Below are 21,211 nucleotides of genomic sequence, written 5' to 3'. Positions count from 1 at the left end.
AAAGTGATTTCTAAGTGAATGCAAGATAAGTTTATAATATTTGATAGAATCATTTTCATCAACTTTAATTAATGCAAAAGAAGATTCCACAGCAATGTCTGTCGATATGCATTGCACATTCGCTGCACTTATAATAAATACTATATCTGTGAAACACTCACCATTAACAAGGTATTTTTCTTCATGAGCTAAATAAAATCAAACAATGAAAAATCCAAGATGGAATGTAACAATACTATGAAAAGGAAAGTTGCCACCCACCATGTAGCAGAGATGCTGAGTCGCAGATCGGTACAACAAAAAGACTGCCACAAATAAAGCTTTTGGCCCGTAAAGCCTTCGTCAAAAATAGACAAAGCATATGCGTGTGCATGTGTGTGTGCGCGCGCACGCACTGTAGCTACAGTTGCTTGCAGCTGTGGCTACAGTTGCCTGAGACTGCAGTCACGTGTGTGAGAGTTGCGTTCGCATGCATGTCGTCCAATTTTGACGAAAGCACTATGGGCTAAAAGCTTTATTTGTAACAGTCCTTTTGTTATGCCTACCTGTGACTCAGCATCTTTGCTATATGGTGAGTGGCAACTTCCTTTTTCATAATACTGCTGAGCTAAATAAAAGTAGGCAATGTATAACTCAATCCCATTAGAAACCAGACAGCAGAAGTTCTTTGGAAAGTGTGGTGATAAAATTATTCCCAACTTATCAGTGGTAGAAACAGTGCTGTCTCAAGTCACTGGTGGTAGCGGTGCCAGGAGTATTTTGTAATTTTCTGGGCTACTTGAAGAAAAATAAAAATCATAAACATAACTATGCCGTATTATCCAAAAGCCAAAACAGATAGAACTTCGCAAACCTGACATTCAAAAAGAAAGAAAAAATGGTCATATGAGAATAATAAGGACTATTTTAGGAAGACAGACATGCATCATTTTGCACAACGTGAAATAACTGTAAAGAATGAGATACAGCATGCATTTTCCTGCAGCTGTAACTGATGTGAATGCTACACTGCTACAGACACTTTATTCTTTCAACCAATGGTAAATGTAGACAATATCCTTGCATATCTGGCAGTTGACTACAGCCATCACATGTTTAAAGCAACATGCCATACAACTTTAAATATGAAAAAATTACACTAGAATTAACTGTTACATATTAGACACTGTATTTAATGAGCAATATGTATGGTGCAACAATATGTACATGCCTTTAGCTGAACAACAACTAATCACACTAAAAAACGGTCACTTTCCATGCTAAACTTAGGTCCAAACATAAGCTGACAAGCGTCAAATTTTTGCCACTCTTACCACAAACTATTTTATGCAGTGGTGTCTGATACTACCTATATATGTGTATGTCAACTTCTTACAAGCGGACAGTTACATTCCCCTTCTGTGCTGATCCCTGAATTCTTTGCCTGTTAAAAGATTTTTTTTTTTAATAAGATGCTGAGAAGAAAAAGTGTCTTAAACAAGTAAATAAAAATAGTTACATTACAGGAAACAAGTACATCCTTTTATCTCTTCTACACCTCTTGTGGTTGGCAAATCGAAGGATTTTTTCATTAGTTCTCAATAATCTAAACATGAAGTAACAAAAGCAAAATGGGTGCAATGGACAAAAAGACATAAGGAGATGATAAAATGTTTTTGAATTACGTTATCCTATTTTCTCCTTCATTACAAGTACCTTCAGTATTTTTAAAAATATTTTTGTACACATTTTGTCTTCTGTGCCATTCTTTAAAGTCTGAAACAAATGTGCCATCCTCATTTGAAAACTCTACTAAATAATACTTTCAGAAACAATTAAACAATCACTGGCATAATTTTTAACTTCTGTCTGCTATGAATCATTATTATTATTATACATTAAGTTGTTATATTTTATTTCTGAGTGGATCCCCCACTGTGTATTATGATGCACATTTTAATTCTACATACAATACGAGGGTAAGTCAATTATTACCCGCAATTTAGTTATATTTTTGTTTATTTTGGTAGTACTGTAGTTTTACGTTGATGACGCATGCTTTGTTTATTTGTTGTTATATCTTTGCGATTGTCAAGCTGCTAGGTTAGTTTCATTATTTCTGTCGTGCTGTTAATCGTGGCTGCTCTGCTGTCTATTTGCACCAAAGAAGAGCAACATTCAGTGATCTGTTTTTCGTGGTCGGAAGGTGTATCAGGGGCCGAAATTCATCGAAGACTTTCGGTACTGTACGGGAACAGTGTTTTGCCGCAACAGAGTGTCTATGAATGGATTGAAAAATTCCGAAATGGTTGCACAAATGTTACGCATGATGAAGGAGCTGGATGACCGTTTACAGCCACAAATGAAGAAACCACTGAGCATTACTGTGAAATAATACCATTAGACAGATAATTAACTATTGACGCTTCAAATTAGTCACGGTTCTGCCTACAAAATCATCCACAACAGACTTGGGTTTCATAGCTTTTGTGCAAGATGACTCCCAAAACAACTCACACAGTTACATAAACAAACATGTTTGGACATCAAAAAACATTTGCATCACTATGATAACGAAGGGGACAATTACTTAGACATGATCATTACTGGTGACAAAACATGGATCCATCATTACGAGCCAGAGAGTAAACGGTAGAGTATGGAATGGAAACATCCAAATTCGCGATGCAATAAAAAGTTCAAGACCCAACCGTCTGCAGGAAAACTGATGCTTATGGTTTTTTGGGACACACAAAGTCCAGTACTGGAACATTATGGGGAAAAGGGCACAACACTAAACTGTGAAATGCTTACTACCAGGCCAAGGCCTGCAGTTCGAAGCAAACACTGAGGTTTGCTGTCAAAAGGTGCTGTGTTGTTGCACGACAATGCCCGTCTGCATACTGCTGCCCACACTTATGAAATGCTCCAGGAACTCAAATTTAAAAAACGATGTTCTTGTTAAGTTACCTATTTGATCAAAATAAAATTTTATAACTACTTTGCGGATAATAATTGACTTACCCTCGTACTTTCTCAAATATCAGAGAAGAGAAAAAAAAATGGAAAAATTGTGGATCCATCTGTCAATCAGTATCAAGTGAAAGATATGTGGCAATTTCCCCCTCCCTTTTTTAAAGAATTCTCCATCCTTTGTCTTTTTTTTTTTTTTCCAACGAACAAGGCAGTAAGACTGATGTCATAATTATAGAATATACATCACCACTCTTAATCAAACATAGTAAACATAGTTTCTAATTTATAAATTATATGATTTAGCAACAGAAATTTATCAGTAACTTACTATTACTACTGAAATTACGAAAACTTAAAAAAACAGAAACTGAAAGAACAACAATCATATAGGGCAACAAAGCTTGTCTAAAGGTATTGTGTGTTTTTATGGAAAATGGGTTGGTGAAAATTGAACATGACCCTGCATAATGGTAATCAAAATGAAGCATATAAAGTTTTTTAATTTAACTTTATGCTGAGGAGACATTTTTTGTCTACATTCATCCTCATTACAGGTGGGTTCGTCTCACCATAAGGTCTGAGTGACCTGCTCTTCTTTTTTAATCTGCCCCAACACACTCCTCTCTTTCCTCCTCCCTATTCATCCACGAGACTCAGAGGGCCATAGACACGGGTTCCCAGGTAGATGCCATGTTTCTTGACTTCCGCAAGGCGTTCGATACAGTTCCCCACAGTCGTTTAATGAACAAACTAAGAGCATATGGACTATCAGACCAATTGTGTGATTGGACTGCAGAGTTCCTAGATAACAGAATGCAGCATGTCATTCTCAATGGAGAGAAGTCTTCCGAAGTAAGAGTGATTTCAGGTGTGCTACAGGGGAGTGTCGTAGGACCGTTGCTATTCACAATATACATAAATGACCTTGTGGATGACATCGGAAGTTCACCGAGGCTTTTTGCAGATGATGCTGTGGTATAGCGAGAGGTTGCAACAATGGAAAATTTTACTGAAATGCAGGAGGATCTACAACGAATTGACACATGGTGCAGGGAATAGCAATTGAATCTCAATGTAGACAAGTGTAATGTGCCGCGAATACATAGAAAGAAAGATCCTTTATCATTTAGCTACAATATAGCAGGTCAGCAACTGGAAGCAGTTAATTCCATAAATTATCTGGGAGTATGCATTAGGAGTGATTTAAAATGGAATGATCATATAAAATTAATTGTCAGTAAAGCAGATGTCGAACTTAGATTCATTGGAAGAATCCTAAGGAAATGCAGTCCGAAAACAAAGTAAGTAGGTTACAATACACTTGTTCGCTCACTGCTTGAATACTGCTCACCAGTGCGGGATTTGTACCAGGTGGGGTTGATGGAGGAGATAGAGAAGATCCATTGGAGAGCAGCGCGCTTCGTTACAGGATCATTTAGTAATCGTGAAAGCGTTACGGAGGTGATAGATAAACTCCAGTGGAAGACTCTGCAGGAGTGACGCTCAGTAGTTCGATACCGGCTTTTGTTGAATTTTCGAGAACATACCTTCACCGAGGAGTCAAGCAGTATATTGCTCCCTCCTACGTATATCTCGCGAAGAGACCATGAGGATAAAATCAGAGAGATTAGAGCCCACACAGAAGCATACCGACAATCCTTCTTTCCACGAACAATACGAGACTGGAATAGAAGGGAGAACCGATAGAGGTACTCAAAGTACCCTCCACCACACACCATCAGGTGGCTTGCAGAGTATGAATAGTTACAGAAGCTAGGACAGTGTAAATTTTTCATGTGTGTATTGGCAGCACTGAAAATGTCCCCTCATAGCAGTAAGTACTGGCCAGCAAATCTTTCTTGTAATACATCATTATTAATAACTGAGCAGAAATTAGTTTCCTATAGTTGGGAGAAACTTGCCGTACCAATTAGATGCATGCTACACAAAGGTTTGTATCAACTAAATTAAAAAATGTTCTCCTTATGCCCCCCCCCCACCACACACACACACACACACACACACACACACACACACACACACACACAGGAGTGAGTGAGATGGGGGGATGGGGAATAATTCACAGTACCAGTACTTAAGTATTGTAAATAACTTCAAATCACTGTGTATAATTAGCAGGAGAATTCTCACAAAATATGTTATAAGTGCTCATTTAAAACTGACTTAATAAGAGCAGACATGGCTAACAAAAAGGATATATCAAAGGCACAAATCAATCTAGACAGCTTTTAAACTTTCAACTGACCATAAAAACAATTTTAGATTCCTGTGTATATATGTCTATCAACAGCATATTCATTTCTCACTTTAACCAATAATCCAGGGTTCTTTCTTGAAACATCTCTCTTGTAATGCGTATAACCACTGTCTTCCGTTACACAACATCCACTTATGTTCTCTGTACAGTCCTGCAATCAAAATTGATATAATGGGAAAAAAATGAATACACTGCATACCATAAAAAATGTTAATAAGCTAATATTTTATTGTTTTGCAACAACAATGGACATTACACACTACTGACCTATAATACCACTGTTTGGCAAAACTGTTTCATGAAACAGAAGCAACAAGATTTAGTCTACGGTGGGGGGTGGGGGCGCAAAAGTCACTGGACATTTGGTTAAAAGAAAATTAAGTAATAGCAAGACACAGTACTAAGAAGTTTTAACCCATTAAGTTGTTATTACCAAATGGTGATCATTAAATCTTGTCAAGTTGGTATACAATATAATGACAAACAAAAGAAACAATAATCAAACTAGTAAATTGTTGAAAGTGATCTGTGAGACATGTTTACTGCTGGATTTTTCCGAATTGTCATGATTTTAATGAACGAAGAAAGGATTTTTGTGTTAAAACATTTTATAAAAGTAGTGCTAGTGAAGCTGTTAATGAAAGGGGGAAGACACTCTACATCAAAACCACCTTCTAGACAAACAGTGTATGAGGTACGAGATAGATCTGAAGAACATGGATTTGTTATGGATGCAACAAGATCTGGCTGCCCAACAAGTCACAACTGACGAAAACGAATTGCACGTACACTCCTGGATATTGAAATAAGAACACCGTGAATTCATTGTCCCAGGAAGGGGAAACTTTATTGACACATTCCTGGGGTCAGATACATCACATGATCACACTGACAGAACCACAGGCACATAGACACAGGCAACAGAGCATGCACAATGTCGGCACTAGTACAGTGTATATCCACCTTTCGCAGCAATGCAGGCTGCTATTCTCCCATGGAGACGATCGTAGAGATGCTGGATGTAGTCCTGTGGAACGGCTTGCCATGCCATTTCCACCTGGCGCCTCAGTTGGACCAGCGTTCGTGCTGGACGTGCAGACCGCGTGAGACGACGCTTCATCCAGTCCCAAACATGCTCAATGGGGGACAGATTCAGAGATCTTGCTGGCCAGGGTAGTTGACTTACACCTTCTAGAGCACGTTGGGTGGCACGGGATACATGCGGACGTGCATTGTCCTGTTGGAACAGCAAGTTCCCTTGCCGGTCTAGGAATGGTAGAACGATGGGTTCGATGACGATTTGGATGTACCGTGCACTATTCAGTGTCCCCTCGACGATCACCAGTGGTGTACGGCCAGTGTAGGAGATCGCTCCCCACACCATGATGCCGGGTGTTGGCCCTGTGTGCCTCGGTCGTATGCAGTCCTGATTGTGGCGCTCACCTGCACGGTGCCAAACAGCCATACGACCATCATTGGCACCAAGCCAGAAGCGACTCTCATCGCTGAAGACGACACGTCTCCATTCGTCCCTCCATTCACGCCTGTCGCGACACCACTGGAGGCGGGCTGCACGATGTTGGGGCATGAGCGGAAGACGGCCTAACGGTGTGCGGGACCGTAGCCCAGCTTCATGGAGACAGTTGCGAATGGTCCTCGCCGATACCCCAGGAGCAACAGTGTCCCTAATTTGCTGGGAAGTGGCGGTGCGGTCCCCTACGGCACTGCGTAGGATCCTACGGTCTTGGCGTGCATCCGTGCGTCGCTGCGGTCCGGTCCCAGGTCGACGGGCACGTGCACCTTCCGCCGACCACTGGCGACAACATCGATGTACTGTGGAGACCTCACGCCCCACGTGTTGAGCAATTCGGCGGTACGTCCACCCGGCCTCCCGCATGCCCACTATACGCCCTCGCTCAAAGTCCGTCAACTGCACATACGGTTCACGTCCACGCTGTCGCGACATGCTACCAGTGTTAAAGACTGCGATGGAGTATGCCACGGCAAACTGGCTGACACTGACGGCGGCGGTGCACAAATGCTGCGCAGCTAGCGCCATTCGACGGCCAACACCGCGGTTCCTGGTGTGTCCGCTGTGCCGTGCGTGTGATCATTGCTTGTACAGCCCTCTCGCAGTGTCCGGAGCAAGTATGGTGGGTCTGACACACCGGTGTCAATGTGTTCTTTTTTCCATTTCCAGGAGTGTATGTTTAGCTGTGATCTAGAGTCCATGAAAATCAACCAGACAATCAGTAACTGAGCTGGATTTATCATGAAGGTCACAGCAAGAAATGTTACACAAACAGAAGTTTAACGTTTACATTCCACATTAACGGCATGGGTTACTTGAAGATGATTGAAATCAACGTCTTTGAATTTCAACTGATGGTTGATACACATAAATAAGATCCCAACCTGTTCAACAACACTGTACGGTCTAACGAGGCCAATTTTAAGTTAATTGGACAAGGTAACAGACGTATCTGCACTTACTGGTATACTGACAATCAAAATCTTTTGTTAGAAAAACCACTAAATCAATCTGGTCTGAGTGTTTGGAGGGGGGCAACATCTTCATTTGGTGTACTCGGACCATTTTTTGAAGGAACAGTGACTGGTGATAACTATTTGGATATGCTTCAGAATTATGTGGTGCTGAAAACTTTACAGAAATTTACTCTCAACACAATGGTACTCCACCACATTATGCCACTTCCATCTGCAATTTATTAAAAGAAACTTTCCAAAGCGGTTGGTTGAAGGGCAGATACTGACATGCCTCCACATTCACCAGATATCATGCCCATGGGATTTCTCCTATGGGGTGTCGTCAAGAACTCTTGTTTATTCTCAAAAGCATCAGACCATTGCTGGACTAAAAGGCTACATACACAAAACAGTGATACTACACTAAACCACAGAGTATGTAACAGGGTTCCAAAGAGACTTCAAAGATGTTTAAATGAGGACGGAAAACAATTTGACCATAAAAAGTAATTGTAAGTATTGTTTGTATTTGTAATGAAACAAATTCAGTCTTGTTTAAATCGGTGCCCAGTGGCTTTTGTGCCACCCTGAATTACGACTTTGTTTCAATAACCATCTCCAACATAAGTCTAGTGAGATACACAGAGTGATTCTAAAGTAACTGTACACACTTCGTAGGTTTAATGTATGGGGGGGGGGGGGGGGGGGGGGTGATATTGCCATGGGCGGAGCTTGTGCAGTAGGCATTTCTGTCACTAAGCGTGTATAGTGAAACTCATTGCCAATTCAATGCCGCCTGTGTTGGCAACCTGGCTTTTTCTGTTCATCTGTAATGATTGTTTTTGCGGGGGCTGTTCTGTTCTTGTTTCAATTTTATGATAAGTGTAAGTAAAAAATGGGCAGTGTGAAATTTTGTTTTCTACTCCGTAAAAATGCTGCTGAAACCGTTTTAGTGTTGAAAACAGCTTACCAAGATGATACTATGGGAAAAACTCAAGTGCACGAAAGGTTTGCAAGATTTAAAAATGGTGACATGTCGATTGATGACATACCTTGCTCTGGACATCCATCAACTGGCCGAATGAGCAAAAATATTGCCATCTCTGTGAGACAGTTTTCGGCTAAAAATGGCATGGTTCCACTAGACCATGCACTTTACTTCCCTGACCTGGCTCCATGCAACTTTTTCTTATTTCCACATGAAAAGGGCATGGAAGGACACCAATTTGACAACAATTAAGAAGTCAAGAGGGGGGGGGGGATGAGCTGTCAGCCATTTCTAGAGATGACTACAAAGAATGTTTTGAACAGCAGAAGCAATGGTGGGACAAATGTATTAGCTGTAATGGAGAGAATTTGAAAGGAATAAGGTTGTTTTGATAACATAATTCCTAGTTTTGGGTAATCATCAAAATAAGAGGGTAATATGTTAAATTAAGTTTTGTCTGAATTTGCTTAATTTCTGAGTTCTGATGCATAATGACATTTGTGGTTGGCATTACATAATGGGCTTTCGGCATGTCGTGTTCATCGTCATATCGATTGACGTTTCTCTGTACACCTATCTACACACTTCGGTTGATTCTGACATAAAATGCCTTTGTTTACTCGACTTCAATGTTGCCCACTGTACTCTATGATGTTATAGAGTAGCAGCACCAGTCCTACTATGTACATTCATTCTGTCAGTGGTGGCTGCCATCGTGTACGATATGATGGCGTACTCAAATGGTGGATATGTGGGCACACACCTTCTGTATGCCAGAGTAGAAGGCAATGCACGAGCAGCAGGATGACAGTATATGGAAATGTTTCTAAACAGAAGAGCACCAAACCATCAGACTTTCACAGCTGTGGGCAGGTGTTATAGGGAACACGGCATTCAAGATGCACCATGGTTAGGTTGGCCTCAACTGGATGGAGTGGATGTTCTCAACACCCTGGAAATGAAAGCTGAAGATCTAACGACAAGTACCTGCTGTGTAAGTGCCACTGTAGAGGTTCATCAATCAATTGTATGGCACCTGCTATAGAGACAGCAATTCCACCCATTTCACCTGTAGAAGGTACAGGAGCGACACCTGCAAGCTATGTCTTCAGTTACTGTTTACAGATGAGAGCCCCTCTATCCATGCTGTATTGTGAACATTCGTAACATGCACATGTGGGTGTATGAGAACTTCACATGACTACTGTATAAGGATATCTACATTGTATTTCAATGAACAATTACTGTGGTACTGTGGACAAATTACTTGGACCACATGTTATTCCACAGCACGTGCCTGGCAAAGAGTATTGACAATTTTTGGAACACATATTGGGTGGCCTCTATAATGACGTCCCACGCACTATACAAACCAGCTTACTGCTTACACATGATGGGGCCTCTGCACGTTTCAGTTGGGAGGCAGGTGAGTATCTCTGTGTTGCTTATCATGGTAAGTGAATAGAGTCATGCAGGACCAGATGCTTGGCGTGCCAGATCTCTGGACTTGGGGCCACTTCAGGGAACTTGTGTTTGATGTTGCAAGTAAGAATGCACCATTCTGAGAATGGTAAGACATCTAGCAAGTCACTGCCTTTGTCTACATGTAACGTCATTTTAAATATGTTCTAGAATAAATGCACAACATGTAGTTGTATTGAATTTTGGGTAATTTTCTGTTGCAAATGTGATCCCTACTCTACTGCATAATTCTGAGATAAAGCAATTTCAGACAAAACTTTATTTCACATTTTACACTTATTCTGATACATACACTACACCAACTAGTTATGTACAGTTACGCTTGAATCACCCTGTACGAGCAGCATGTGTAACCAAACTTATCTTTTTCTTTATATTAAGCAACAAATGCTACAATAAACCCTTAATGCAAGGTAAGCTATTGTCAAGGGCAAACTTCTGTGGCCAAGTGACAAAGCTGACCTAATATTATGATGATAGTAAGATAACTCGAAGAAAATATATACCAGCAACCATAATTTTCTTTAGCTACCAAATTTGGTTGCTTGCCATAATTCTGAATTACATTACAAGAATGGTAAGGAGCCTTTCTTGACAATCACTCAGAACATAACTTCATCGTTATCCTCATGCAGCTCAACAACAAAGATTGTTAGTAAAGGCTGCAGTAAGATTTATGCCAATCACATACATGCAGGGTGGCGCGAAACGAGCTTCACAAGAAGACTGAAAGAATTGCCACACTCACGAACTAATGAAAAGGATAAGCTGTTCTTAACTCAAAGTGGGCTTTTAACACCACAGCGTACTGTGAGGCATGCTCTTAATAGAATTGGTATGTCTTCCCTTCCTCCAATCAGTGAACTGCCTGACTGCAGCAGGCTGTGCCAACAGTGCCCATGGAGGCAGAGCGCTCACTGCAGCAGCTCCGAGCCTGCGTGATGGGAGACAGTCAGCTTACTGCACTGAGGCCACATGATGCTACAGCTGATGCAATAATCCATGTTCGATGACAGCTACAGTTGGAAATGAAGTCCTTGCCTCAGTTGGAGGATACATTTTTATCTGAGGATGGACGTATGCAGTGCCATGTATGTTGAAGTATTTAATTCTGCTAGAAAGTACAACATACCAATTATCCATGTCTTCAAGCAGCGCACTACAAGCAGGTAGAAGGCAAAGCTCATACAGAGCTAGTAGCCATACCAGGAGGCACAAGTTTCAAAAAGAATTCTTAGAACAGAAGTCATAGAAATATGCAGCATATTTCATGCACTGTAATGTGTTAATACTTTTCTGGTGAACGATAGAGAAGAAAAGGCAAGTGAAGCAGCAATTCGAGCACGCTACAAAGCCGTTCATATTATAGCACCAAGTGGCAAACCATTTTCAATGAGATCTCTCATAAAACTTTTTAAGGAAGTAGTTGCAGAATGTGTGTTTCCAAGGGAGTTGCAGGTAACTGAAGCGGTTTGCCTTTCAAAGCAAAAAGTGTCTTGTCAAATTGTGGACATACCAGTGAATTTGGAGAGACAGTTCAGGAAAAAGGCCAAGAACTTTACATACATCTCGCTCTGCTCAGCTTTCTGAAGGCAATCAGTGGATAGTATGAACTTCTTGTTGGACAAGCTCCATGTTGTAGCCACAGATCGTGCGTTGAGCATTATCAAGGTTTTGCCTGTCATTTAAAAAAATAAACTAGAAAGCAAATTTAGGACAGATGTTTTGACTGTTCGTTGCTTCATTTACCAGGAGGCAATGTGTGCTGAAAGAGCGGAACTACATGACATAATGGAAGTTGTGGTCAAACGTGTGAATTTTGTGTGGTGTCAAAGTTTGAATGACTGCCAATTCAAAGCAATCCTGAAAGATAAGGAAGAAGAGTATGGGGACACAACTAAACCACAGAACAGTTCATTGCTTAGTTGGGCAAAAGTTCGTGATGTTTTTTTTTCCCATTTGTGATTGGTTGGTTGGTTTAAAGGCAGGAGAAGGGACCGAACTACGAGGTCATTGGTCCCTTATTCCTAATAAAACAATGCCACAAGTGTGAGAATAAAACGGACAAAACATATAACACAAAATGGAAAGAAAGGAAAAGCCACAAGAACGAAGGGAAGACAATGAACACTAAAAGGAACAAAAGAGGACAAGAAAACAACAGAGAGATGCTAGAAACAGAAGAGAGTAAAACATGAAAGCAGATTACAGTGGCTGCCAACCACGAGAATAAAATGGGAAAGCCAGCTACTCTGCAACACATTAAAATCTCCACCCTAAAAGCACTAGGGTGGAGGACACAGAGGGACAAAGAACATGTGCTAAAACCTACATAGAAGTATAAAACCCACTCTCACGAATAAAACATAAAACTAAAGCTACTGTGGAGGCATTGTCACCCAACACCAAAGGCAGGGTGCTGGGAAAGTTAAAAGTCTGCTGCAGAGCGGCTAAAAGTGGGCAGTCCAGCAAGAGGTGGACGACTGTCATTTGGGAGCCACAGCAACACTGAGGTTGGTCCTCGCGACGGAATGGGTAACCATGCATTAGCCACGTATGGCCAATGTGGAGCCGGCAGAGGACAACTGATTCCCTGCGAGAGGCCTGCACAGAAGACTTCCACACATTCATAGTCTCCTTAATGACACACAGTTTGTTGTGTGAGCTGTTATGCCATTCCGTCTCCCAAAGACGGAAAACCCTGCGGTGTAAGACAGAATGCAGGTCAGCTTTGGAAATGCCTATCTCCAGAAGCGGATTCCGCGTCGCCTGTTTGGCCAGCCTGTTGGCAAGTTCGCTGCTGGGGATTCCGACGTGTCCTGGGGTCCACACAAACACCACGGAACGGCAGGAATGTTCCAGGGCATAGATGGATTCCTGAATGGACGCTACCAGAGGGTGGCGAGGGTAGCACTGGTCGATAGCTTGTAGGCTGCTCACTGATTCAGTACACAGGAGAAATGACTCGCCAGGGCATGAGCGGATGTACTCAAGGGCATGTGATATGGCCGCCAGCTCTGCAGTGAAAACACTGCAGCCAACTGGCAAGGAGTGCTGCTCAATATGTCCTTCATGAACATATGCGAAGCCTACGTGAGCATCAGCCATTGAGCCATCGGTGTAAATCGCTTCAGAGCCTCGCAACACGTCAAGAACCAAGAGGAAGTGACAGCAGAGAGCGGTGGGGTTAACTGAGTTAACTGAGTCACCATAGAGGCGTACATGAACAGACCACAAGTAGAGGTGGTAAAGGGAAGGACTCCAGTTCGGAGAGAAGGGACCGCACGCGAACCGCAATCGTTAGCCCCTACCTGGGCCGCTGTTGCGGGAGATGGACTGCTGCGGACGGGAAAAGGAGACGCTAATTTGGATGCTCAGGGGAACTATGAATGTGTGCTGCATAACTGGTGAGCAGTTGCGCCCATCTGATCTGCAGTGAAGGGACACCAGCCTCCACCAGTACGCTGGTCACCGGACTCGTCCTAAAAGCTCCTGTTGCTAATCGAACCCCACAGTGGAGCACAGAGTCGAATAAATGCAATGCTTAAGGTGCTGCCAAACCATAAATCACACTCTCGTAGTCAGTTCGGGATTGGACAAGGGCCCTGTAGAGATGCTGCAGCGTACAGCGATCTGCACCCCAAGTGATGTTGCTCAGGCAATGGAGGGCATTGAGGTGCTGCCAGCACCTCTGCTTAAGCTGACGAAGATGAGGGAGCCAAGTCAATTGAGTGTCGAAAACCAGTCCTAGGACTGATATGTCTCCACTACAGTGAGTGGATCATCATTAAGGTAAAGTGAGGGTTCCAGATGAACGGTACGCCGCCGACGGAAGTGCACGACACACGATTTTGCGCCTGAAAATTGGAAGCCATGGGCTAGAGCCCATGACTGCACCTTGTGGATGGCTCCCTGGAGGCACTGCTCAGCAACAAAAGTACTGGAGCAGCATACAGAGAAGGTGAGATGGAGGGCCCGACAGCTGCTGCTAGACCATTAATGGCCACTCAATACAGAGCTCTGCAGGACTCCATTCTCCTGGATATGGATGGACCTATCGGAGTCACCAACTTGGACACAGAAAGTAGGGAGTGACAGAAAGTTTTGGATAAAAAATCGGGAGTGGTCCCCGGAGACCCCACTCATATAATGTGACAAGGATATGTCGTCGCCAAGTCGTGTCGTGTGCTTTACATAAGTCAAAAGAGACTGTTCGGATGGCAGACTCGATGGACACAAGATCATCAGTGGTAGAGCGACCCTGGTGGAAGCCGCCCTGATATGGAGCCAGCAAGCCATGTGACTCCAGGACCATACCAAACCGCCGACACACCATACGTTCCAGCAGCTTACAAAGAACGTCGGTGACACTAATGGGCCGATAGCTATCCACATCAAGCTGTTTTTTACTGGGTTTGAGCACCAGAATTATGGTGCTCTCCCGCCACTGCAATGGAAAGACGCCATCACACCAGAGCCGGTTGAAGGCGACAAGAAGATGTCGCTTGTAGTCACATGAGAGATATTTAATCATCTGGTTGTGGATGCGATCAGGTCCAGGAGCTGTGTTGGGGCAATGTGCAAGGGCACTGAGAAGCTCCCATTCCGTACATGGGGTGTTATAGGATTCACTGCAGCGGGTAGTGAGTGAGAGGACGTTCCCTTCCAGCCACCGTTTGAGTGTGCGAAAGGCTGGGGGTAATTCTCCGATGCAAAGGCGCTCCAGCAAAGTGCTCGGCAATCACGTCTGCATTGGTGCATAACTCGCCATTTATGGTAACACTGGGGACAGCTGGTACCCGAAAAGACATTTGATCTTTGTCCAGACTTGGGAAGGTGACATGTGGCACCCAATGGTGGAGACATATCTCTCCCAACACTCCTCCTTCCATTGTTTGATAAGGTAGCGAACACGGGCATGGAGCCGTTATAAGGCTATGAGGTGCTCCAGGGAAGGGTGTCGCTTATGCCACTGTAGAGCTTGCCGATGCTCCTTAATTGCTTCAGCGACCACCAAGGGACTGCCTTACGCCTCAGGCACCCTAAAGCGTGGGGGGATCGCATTTTCTGCCGCAGAAACAATTGTGCTAGTCACCTGCTCAACCACTACATCGATGTTACCATGTGGGGGGAGATTCAGCGGTGACAGCAGAGGTGAAAGTTCCCCAGTCCACCTTGTTCAAAGCCCATCTGGGCAGACGTCCATGTGCCTGACACTGGGGCAATGACAGGAAGATGGGGAAGTGGTCACTGCCACACAAGTCGTCATGTGCTCTCCATTGGATAGATGGGAGAAGTCCTGGGCTGCAAATTGATAAATCAATGGCCGAGTAACTACCATGAACTGCCATGAACTGAAATGTGTGGTGCGCCCAGTATTTAAGAGGCAGAGGTCAAATTGCGACAGTAAAGTTTCGACATCTCTGCCTCAGCCAGTAAGCATGGTACCACCCCACAAGGGGGTTATGGGCATTAAAATCTCCCAGAAGTAGGAAAGGTTTAGGGAGTTGATCAATCAGTGCAGACAGTTATTTCCTGTGTCATCCTTATTCTGACAACCACAGCGTCAAGAGGGGTTTGAAGGGGCATATGTTCACTACAGCTGAGTTTAGGACATAAATGCTAACTCCACCTGACACTCGATTATAGTCACTACGGTTCCTGTAATATCCCCTATAGCCGCAGAGGGCAGGGGTCCGCATTGCTGGGAACCAGGTTTCCTGGAGGGCAATGCAGAAAGCAAGTGTAAAGCTTAAAAGTTGCCATAGGTCAGCCAGGCAGTGGTAAAAACCGCTGTAATTCCACTGGAGGATTACACAGTAAGACTGGGAAGACATGGAACATTCATTCAATGAGGCAGTTTACGCCTCAGAGTCACCTGTTGCCACCAACTTATTGTCTGAGGGTCTGGCGAGATCTAGGTCCTCAGCGGACGCCAAAATCTCCACCCCATCCTCAGCCGCAGAGCTTGTAGGTAGTGGTGGTGTGGGTGTCACTGCAATTTCCTTGGTCTTAGGGGTTTTCTTTATGGATTTCTCTCACTGCTCCTTGGGTTTCCCTGGCTGGGAGGACTTGTGTGGCTCAGTCTCCAGGACTGAGGATGAGTGTGAAGCCCTACGACCAGTTGCTTTTGGGCTCTTCAGCCACTGGCGGGTGTCATCTTTCCCACTAGAAGAATCCTGGAAAGGGGGTGACCCAAGGGACCCCTTCCTAGCAAGAGAAGCCGAAGAAGACTTATGCTTCTCCGGCTTAGAAGTGGGGACGGACGTCCCTGATGGTTGGGAGGGTGGTTGCTCCCGAAGTAGGGGGTGCAGGAGCAACAGGGAGGGAAGTACCCCCCACCATCAAGGGGGCAGGTGTAGTCTTCTGGCTCTGAGAGGTGACCTGGGTTGACGGAGCTGATGGTGCCAGAACCATTGTAGCGGCACTATAAGGCGATGTCATACGCACAGGATGCAGGTGTTCAAATTTTCTCTTAGCCTCAGTGTACGTCAGTCAGTCCAGTGTCTTGTACTTCATGATTTTCCTTTCTTTCTGGAGAATCCTGCAGTCAGACGAGCAAGGCAAATGGTGTTCGCCACAATCTCTGCATGTGACGCTGGAAGTACAGCGGGAAGACATATGGCCAAACTTCCAGCACTTAAAGCACCGCATCGGGGGAGGGATTAGGGCTTTACATCACACCAGCAGACCATCACCCTCAAAGGCCAAGATGAAGGCACCGGTGGCGACCTGATTATCCTTCGGACCCCAATGGACACACCGAATGAAATGTACTCCTCGCCGCTCTAAATTGGCTTGCAGCTCATCGTTGGACTGCAAAAGAATGTCTGTGTAAATATGATACCCTGGACCATATTTAAGGTCTCATGGGGTGTGATGGTTACAGAAACATCCCCCAGCTTGTCAAAAGCGAGTAATTCCCGTGACTGGGCAGAGGATGCTGTTTTGATCAAGACTGTTCCAGATCTCATTTTGGACAAGCCCTCCACATCCCCGAACTTGTCCTCTAAATGCTCAACAAAAAACTGAGACTTCACTGTCATGAAAGATTCCCCATCAGCTCTCGAACATACAAGGTACTGGGGCGAATAAGATCTGCTGCCATCCTTAGCCTGGTGTTCCTTCCATGGTGTGGCCAGGGAGGGGAAAGATTTGAGGTCGTACTTCTGTGTGTTGAATTGAGCTCGTGATCACTTAGAGACTGCTGGTGTTTCACCACCAGCTTTCCTATTTGTGAGAAAATCTCTCTTTTTTCTCTATATGAAACAGGGAGAAATGCATTTTTTTTTTTTAGAGAGTTAAAATTGATATAAGACGTAGCATTCGTAGGTGACATAACAATCCATTTCAACAACTTTTATTTGTCATTACATGGCAAGGGGCAGTTAATAAGAGATGTGCACGACTCCTTTAAAACTACCTGAAGGTACCAGTTTTGGTAAGCCAAGACAAAGCAGCTTATCACGATTTGAAACAAGATTATGAGAGCTCACCATTTTGGAAACGGAAATTAAATTATTCAGCACTCTTCAGTTTCACCCGATGATTTGTCACAGATAGTCCAGTTAGAAATTACAGGTTTGCAAAACTGAACTACACTGAAAGCCAGAAAAGGGGAATTTTTCATGGTGGTATCATTATTACAGAAAACATGTTTACTAGGCTGCACAAAAATAGCACACACATCAAGTGGATTTTTGGGTCTACATATTCTTCTCAGCAGCTTTTCACAATAATGAAAAGGATAACAACCATGGAATGGAATGATGGAAATCCAGGATGGAACAATGACAATGTTATGAAAAGGACACATTGTTACTCATTATGTGAGGCAGATGTTAAGTTGCAGACAGCCACAACGAAAAGACTGCTAAAGTGAGATTTTGGCCAAAAGGCATAACACACACACACACACACACACACACACACACACACACACACACACACACACACACACACACACTACTGCCTCTGGCTGCCGAGACCGGTCTGTGAGCACATGCACGATTCGAGAAGCACTGTGGGTGACAGATGGAAGGATGGGTAAGTATAGCAGGGTAGGGGTGTGGGACAGTAAACTGCTGCCTGTGGGAGCATATGGGACAGGATCGGGACAAAGTATGGCACCTAGGTGCAGTCGGGAGCTTAGATGGGGTGGGGCGGGGGAAGGTGGAACAGGAGAGAGGTAAAAAGACTGTGGGTGCATTGGTGAACACAACACTGTGTAATGCTGCAGTGGGAACAGGGAAGGGGATAGGTGGGTGAAGGACAGAAACCAATGAAGGCCAAGAGGTTATGAGAACACAGGATGTATTGCAGGGAGAGTTCCCACCTGAACATTTCAGAAAAGCTCATGTTGATAGGAAGCATCCAGATGACACAGGCTGTGGAGCTGTCACTGAAGTGAAGAATGTTGAGTTGGACAGTGTGCTCAGCAATTGGGTGATCCAGCTGTCGCTTGGCCAGTCTGTCGGTGACCATTTATGCGGACAGACAGCTTGTTGGTTGTCATGCCCACATAGAATGCAGCACAGTGGTTGCAACTTAGCTTGTTGATATTACAACTGCTTTCTGGTCTATTGCAGGAATATGATCCATGAGGCAAGGGGATGGAAGTAGGGGTGGAGTAGATATGGATGAGATGTTGTGTATGTTTATTAGGCAGTAGAATATTGCTGTGGCACTGTGGGAGGGGTGGGGAGGGTAGTGGGTACGATATTCTGCATTTCAGGGCATAACGAGAGGTAGCTGAAACCCTGGTGGAGAATGTGTTTCGGTTGCTCCAGTCCTGGGTAGTATTGAGCCACAAGGGGAATGCTCCTTTGTGGCAGGACAGTGGGGGCTTTAGCAGGTAGTGGGTGATTGGAGAGATAAGGCACAGGAGATCTGTTTCTGTACCATGGTGGTGGTGGGGGGGGGGGGGAGGGTAATTTCAGTCTATGATGGCCTCAGTGAGGCCCTTGGCATATTTGAAGAGGGACTGCTCATCACTACAGATGCGACAGCCATGGGTGGTTAAGCTGTATGGAAGGGACTACTTCATATGGAATGGGTGGCAGCTGTCGAAATGATGGTACTGCTGGTGGTTGGTAGGTTTTATATGGATGGAGGTACTGATGTAGCCATCTTTGAGGTGGTGGTCAACATCAAAGAAGGTGGCTTGTTGTGTTGAGGAGGACCAGGTGAGGCAAATAGGGAAGAAAGTGCTGAGGTTCTGGAGAAATGTGTATAGGGTGTCCTCACCCTTGATACAGATCATTAAGATGTCATCAATGAATCTGAACTACGTGAGGGATTTAGAACTCTGGCTGATTAGGGAAGTGTCCTCTAGATGGCCCATGAGTAGGTAGACATAGGATGGTGCCACGTGTGTGCCCACTGCTGTACCATGAACTTGTTTCTAGGTGATGCCTTCAAAGGTGAAGTAATTGTGGGGGCGAGGATACAGTTGGTCAAAGTGATAAGAAGGAGGATGTAGATTCGGAATCCACCAGGCACTGGGAAAGGTAATATTCAGCAGTGATAGGGCCACGGGCATTAGAAACATTAGTTTAAAGGCAGATGGCATCAATAATGATGAGTAGGGCACTGTCTGTTGAAGGATCAGGAACTGTGGAGTGTCGGTGGAGGAAAAGGTTTGTGTCTTTTATGTAGGAGGGTAGGTTCGGGTATTTGTCTATGAGAGCAGGGATTCTCTCCATGGAGGCACAGCAAACAGAAACAATAGTGTTTCCTGGGTGGTCAGTTTATGGACTTTAGGAAGCATGTAAAAGGTAGGAGTGCAGGGAGATGTATGGACGTGGGGGGAGGGAGGTAGACTAACTATGGGGAGAGGTTCTGGAACAGGCCTGAGAATTTGAGGAGAGACTGGAGGTCCTGTTGGATATTTGGAATGGGTTCACTGTGGCAGGGTTAGTAGGTGAACAAATCTGATAGTGGGTGGAGGCCTTCTGCAATGTAATCTCTGTGCTTCAAAATCACAGTGGTTGAGCCTTTGTCAACAAGTTGGGTTATTAAGTCGGGACAGGTTTTAAATGGTGGACTGCGGTTCTTTCTGCAGATGTAAGGTTACCTAGTATGTTGAAGGATATGGAGAATGATGGTGAGGCAAGGTATGAGGTTAAGAAATATTGGAAAATTACCTATGAAAGCAGTAGTGTGATCTAAAAGCTAAGCTGCAACCACTGTGCTCTGTTCTATGTGGGTATGACAACCAACAAGCTGTCTATCTGCATGAGTGGCCACTCACAAACTGTGGCTGAGAGTCAGCTGGACCTCCCAATTGCTGTCCAACATAACATTCTTAACTTCAGTGATTGCTTCACAGCTTGTGCCTTCTGTCTCCTTCCTCTCCAATATATGCTACATTCCTGTAACCCCTGGCCTCAACCTTCATTAACCACTGTCCTTCACCCTCCTATCCCCTTCCCTGCTCCCACCCCAACACTACATAGCCTTCTATTCCACCAATGCATGCACAGTCTTCTTACTTTCTCCTTTTCTGCCTTCTCCCACCTCTTGTCCCCCGCCTAACCTCCCAATTGCACCTAGCTGCCCTACCCTATCCCCACCATGATCAGCCTCCTCCTTACCCATGTTGCTTCTCCCATCATGTGCAACTGTTTACAGTCTGTACTCGAAGCCCAGACACTGTGTGTGTGTGTGTGTGTGTGTGTGTGTGTGCGCACGCATTTTGTGCTTGCATGAATGTGTTCTCTACTGCAGAAGAAAGTCTTTTGGCCAAAAGCTCATTTGTTTAAAAGTCTTTTTGTTGTGCCTGCCTTGGACTCAACATAGCCACTACATGGTGTATGGTACTCTAGCCTTTTCATGACACTGTCGAAAACCAAGGAATGATCTTTTCTTTAGGATGCAACAATGAAAAGCATCCACCACCTTAACACTGTGTACACTTTGATGCCTGGTATTTCCATTCTCGTTCTGAAAAGAAAATGTCAATTATCAGAAGCCCAATAATTTATTCTACTTCTATTAGAACAGTTGTTTGTTTATATTCT

At 44.1% G+C, this 21,211-nt stretch overlaps 1 protein-coding gene across 2 annotated transcripts in view; it reads right to left on the bottom strand.

Annotated features, from left to right (window-relative positions):
- Positions 1-972: 972 nt before the first annotated feature.
- Positions 973-21,211, bottom strand: part of LOC126188041 (uncharacterized) — a 160,275-nt gene continuing 140,036 nt past the window's right edge. For both annotated transcript variants that reach the window (XM_049929469.1, XM_049929468.1), the window contains exons 8-9: positions 5,222-5,384; positions 973-1,423 (exon numbers count right to left, since the gene is read on the bottom strand). In XM_049929469.1, coding sequence (XP_049785426.1) covers positions 5,235-5,384 — 150 coding nt within the window. In that variant the 3' untranslated portion in view covers positions 973-1,423; positions 5,222-5,234. The remainder of the gene's footprint in view (positions 1,424-5,221; positions 5,385-21,211) is intronic.

The sequence above is a fragment of the Schistocerca cancellata genome, chromosome 5 (genome assembly GCF_023864275.1).
Source record: "Schistocerca cancellata isolate TAMUIC-IGC-003103 chromosome 5, iqSchCanc2.1, whole genome shotgun sequence".
Classification (NCBI taxonomy): Eukaryota; Metazoa; Arthropoda; class Insecta; order Orthoptera; family Acrididae; genus Schistocerca; species Schistocerca cancellata.
The sequence above is the reverse complement of the archived record's forward strand: the minus strand, read 5'-3'. Positions and strand labels throughout refer to the sequence as shown.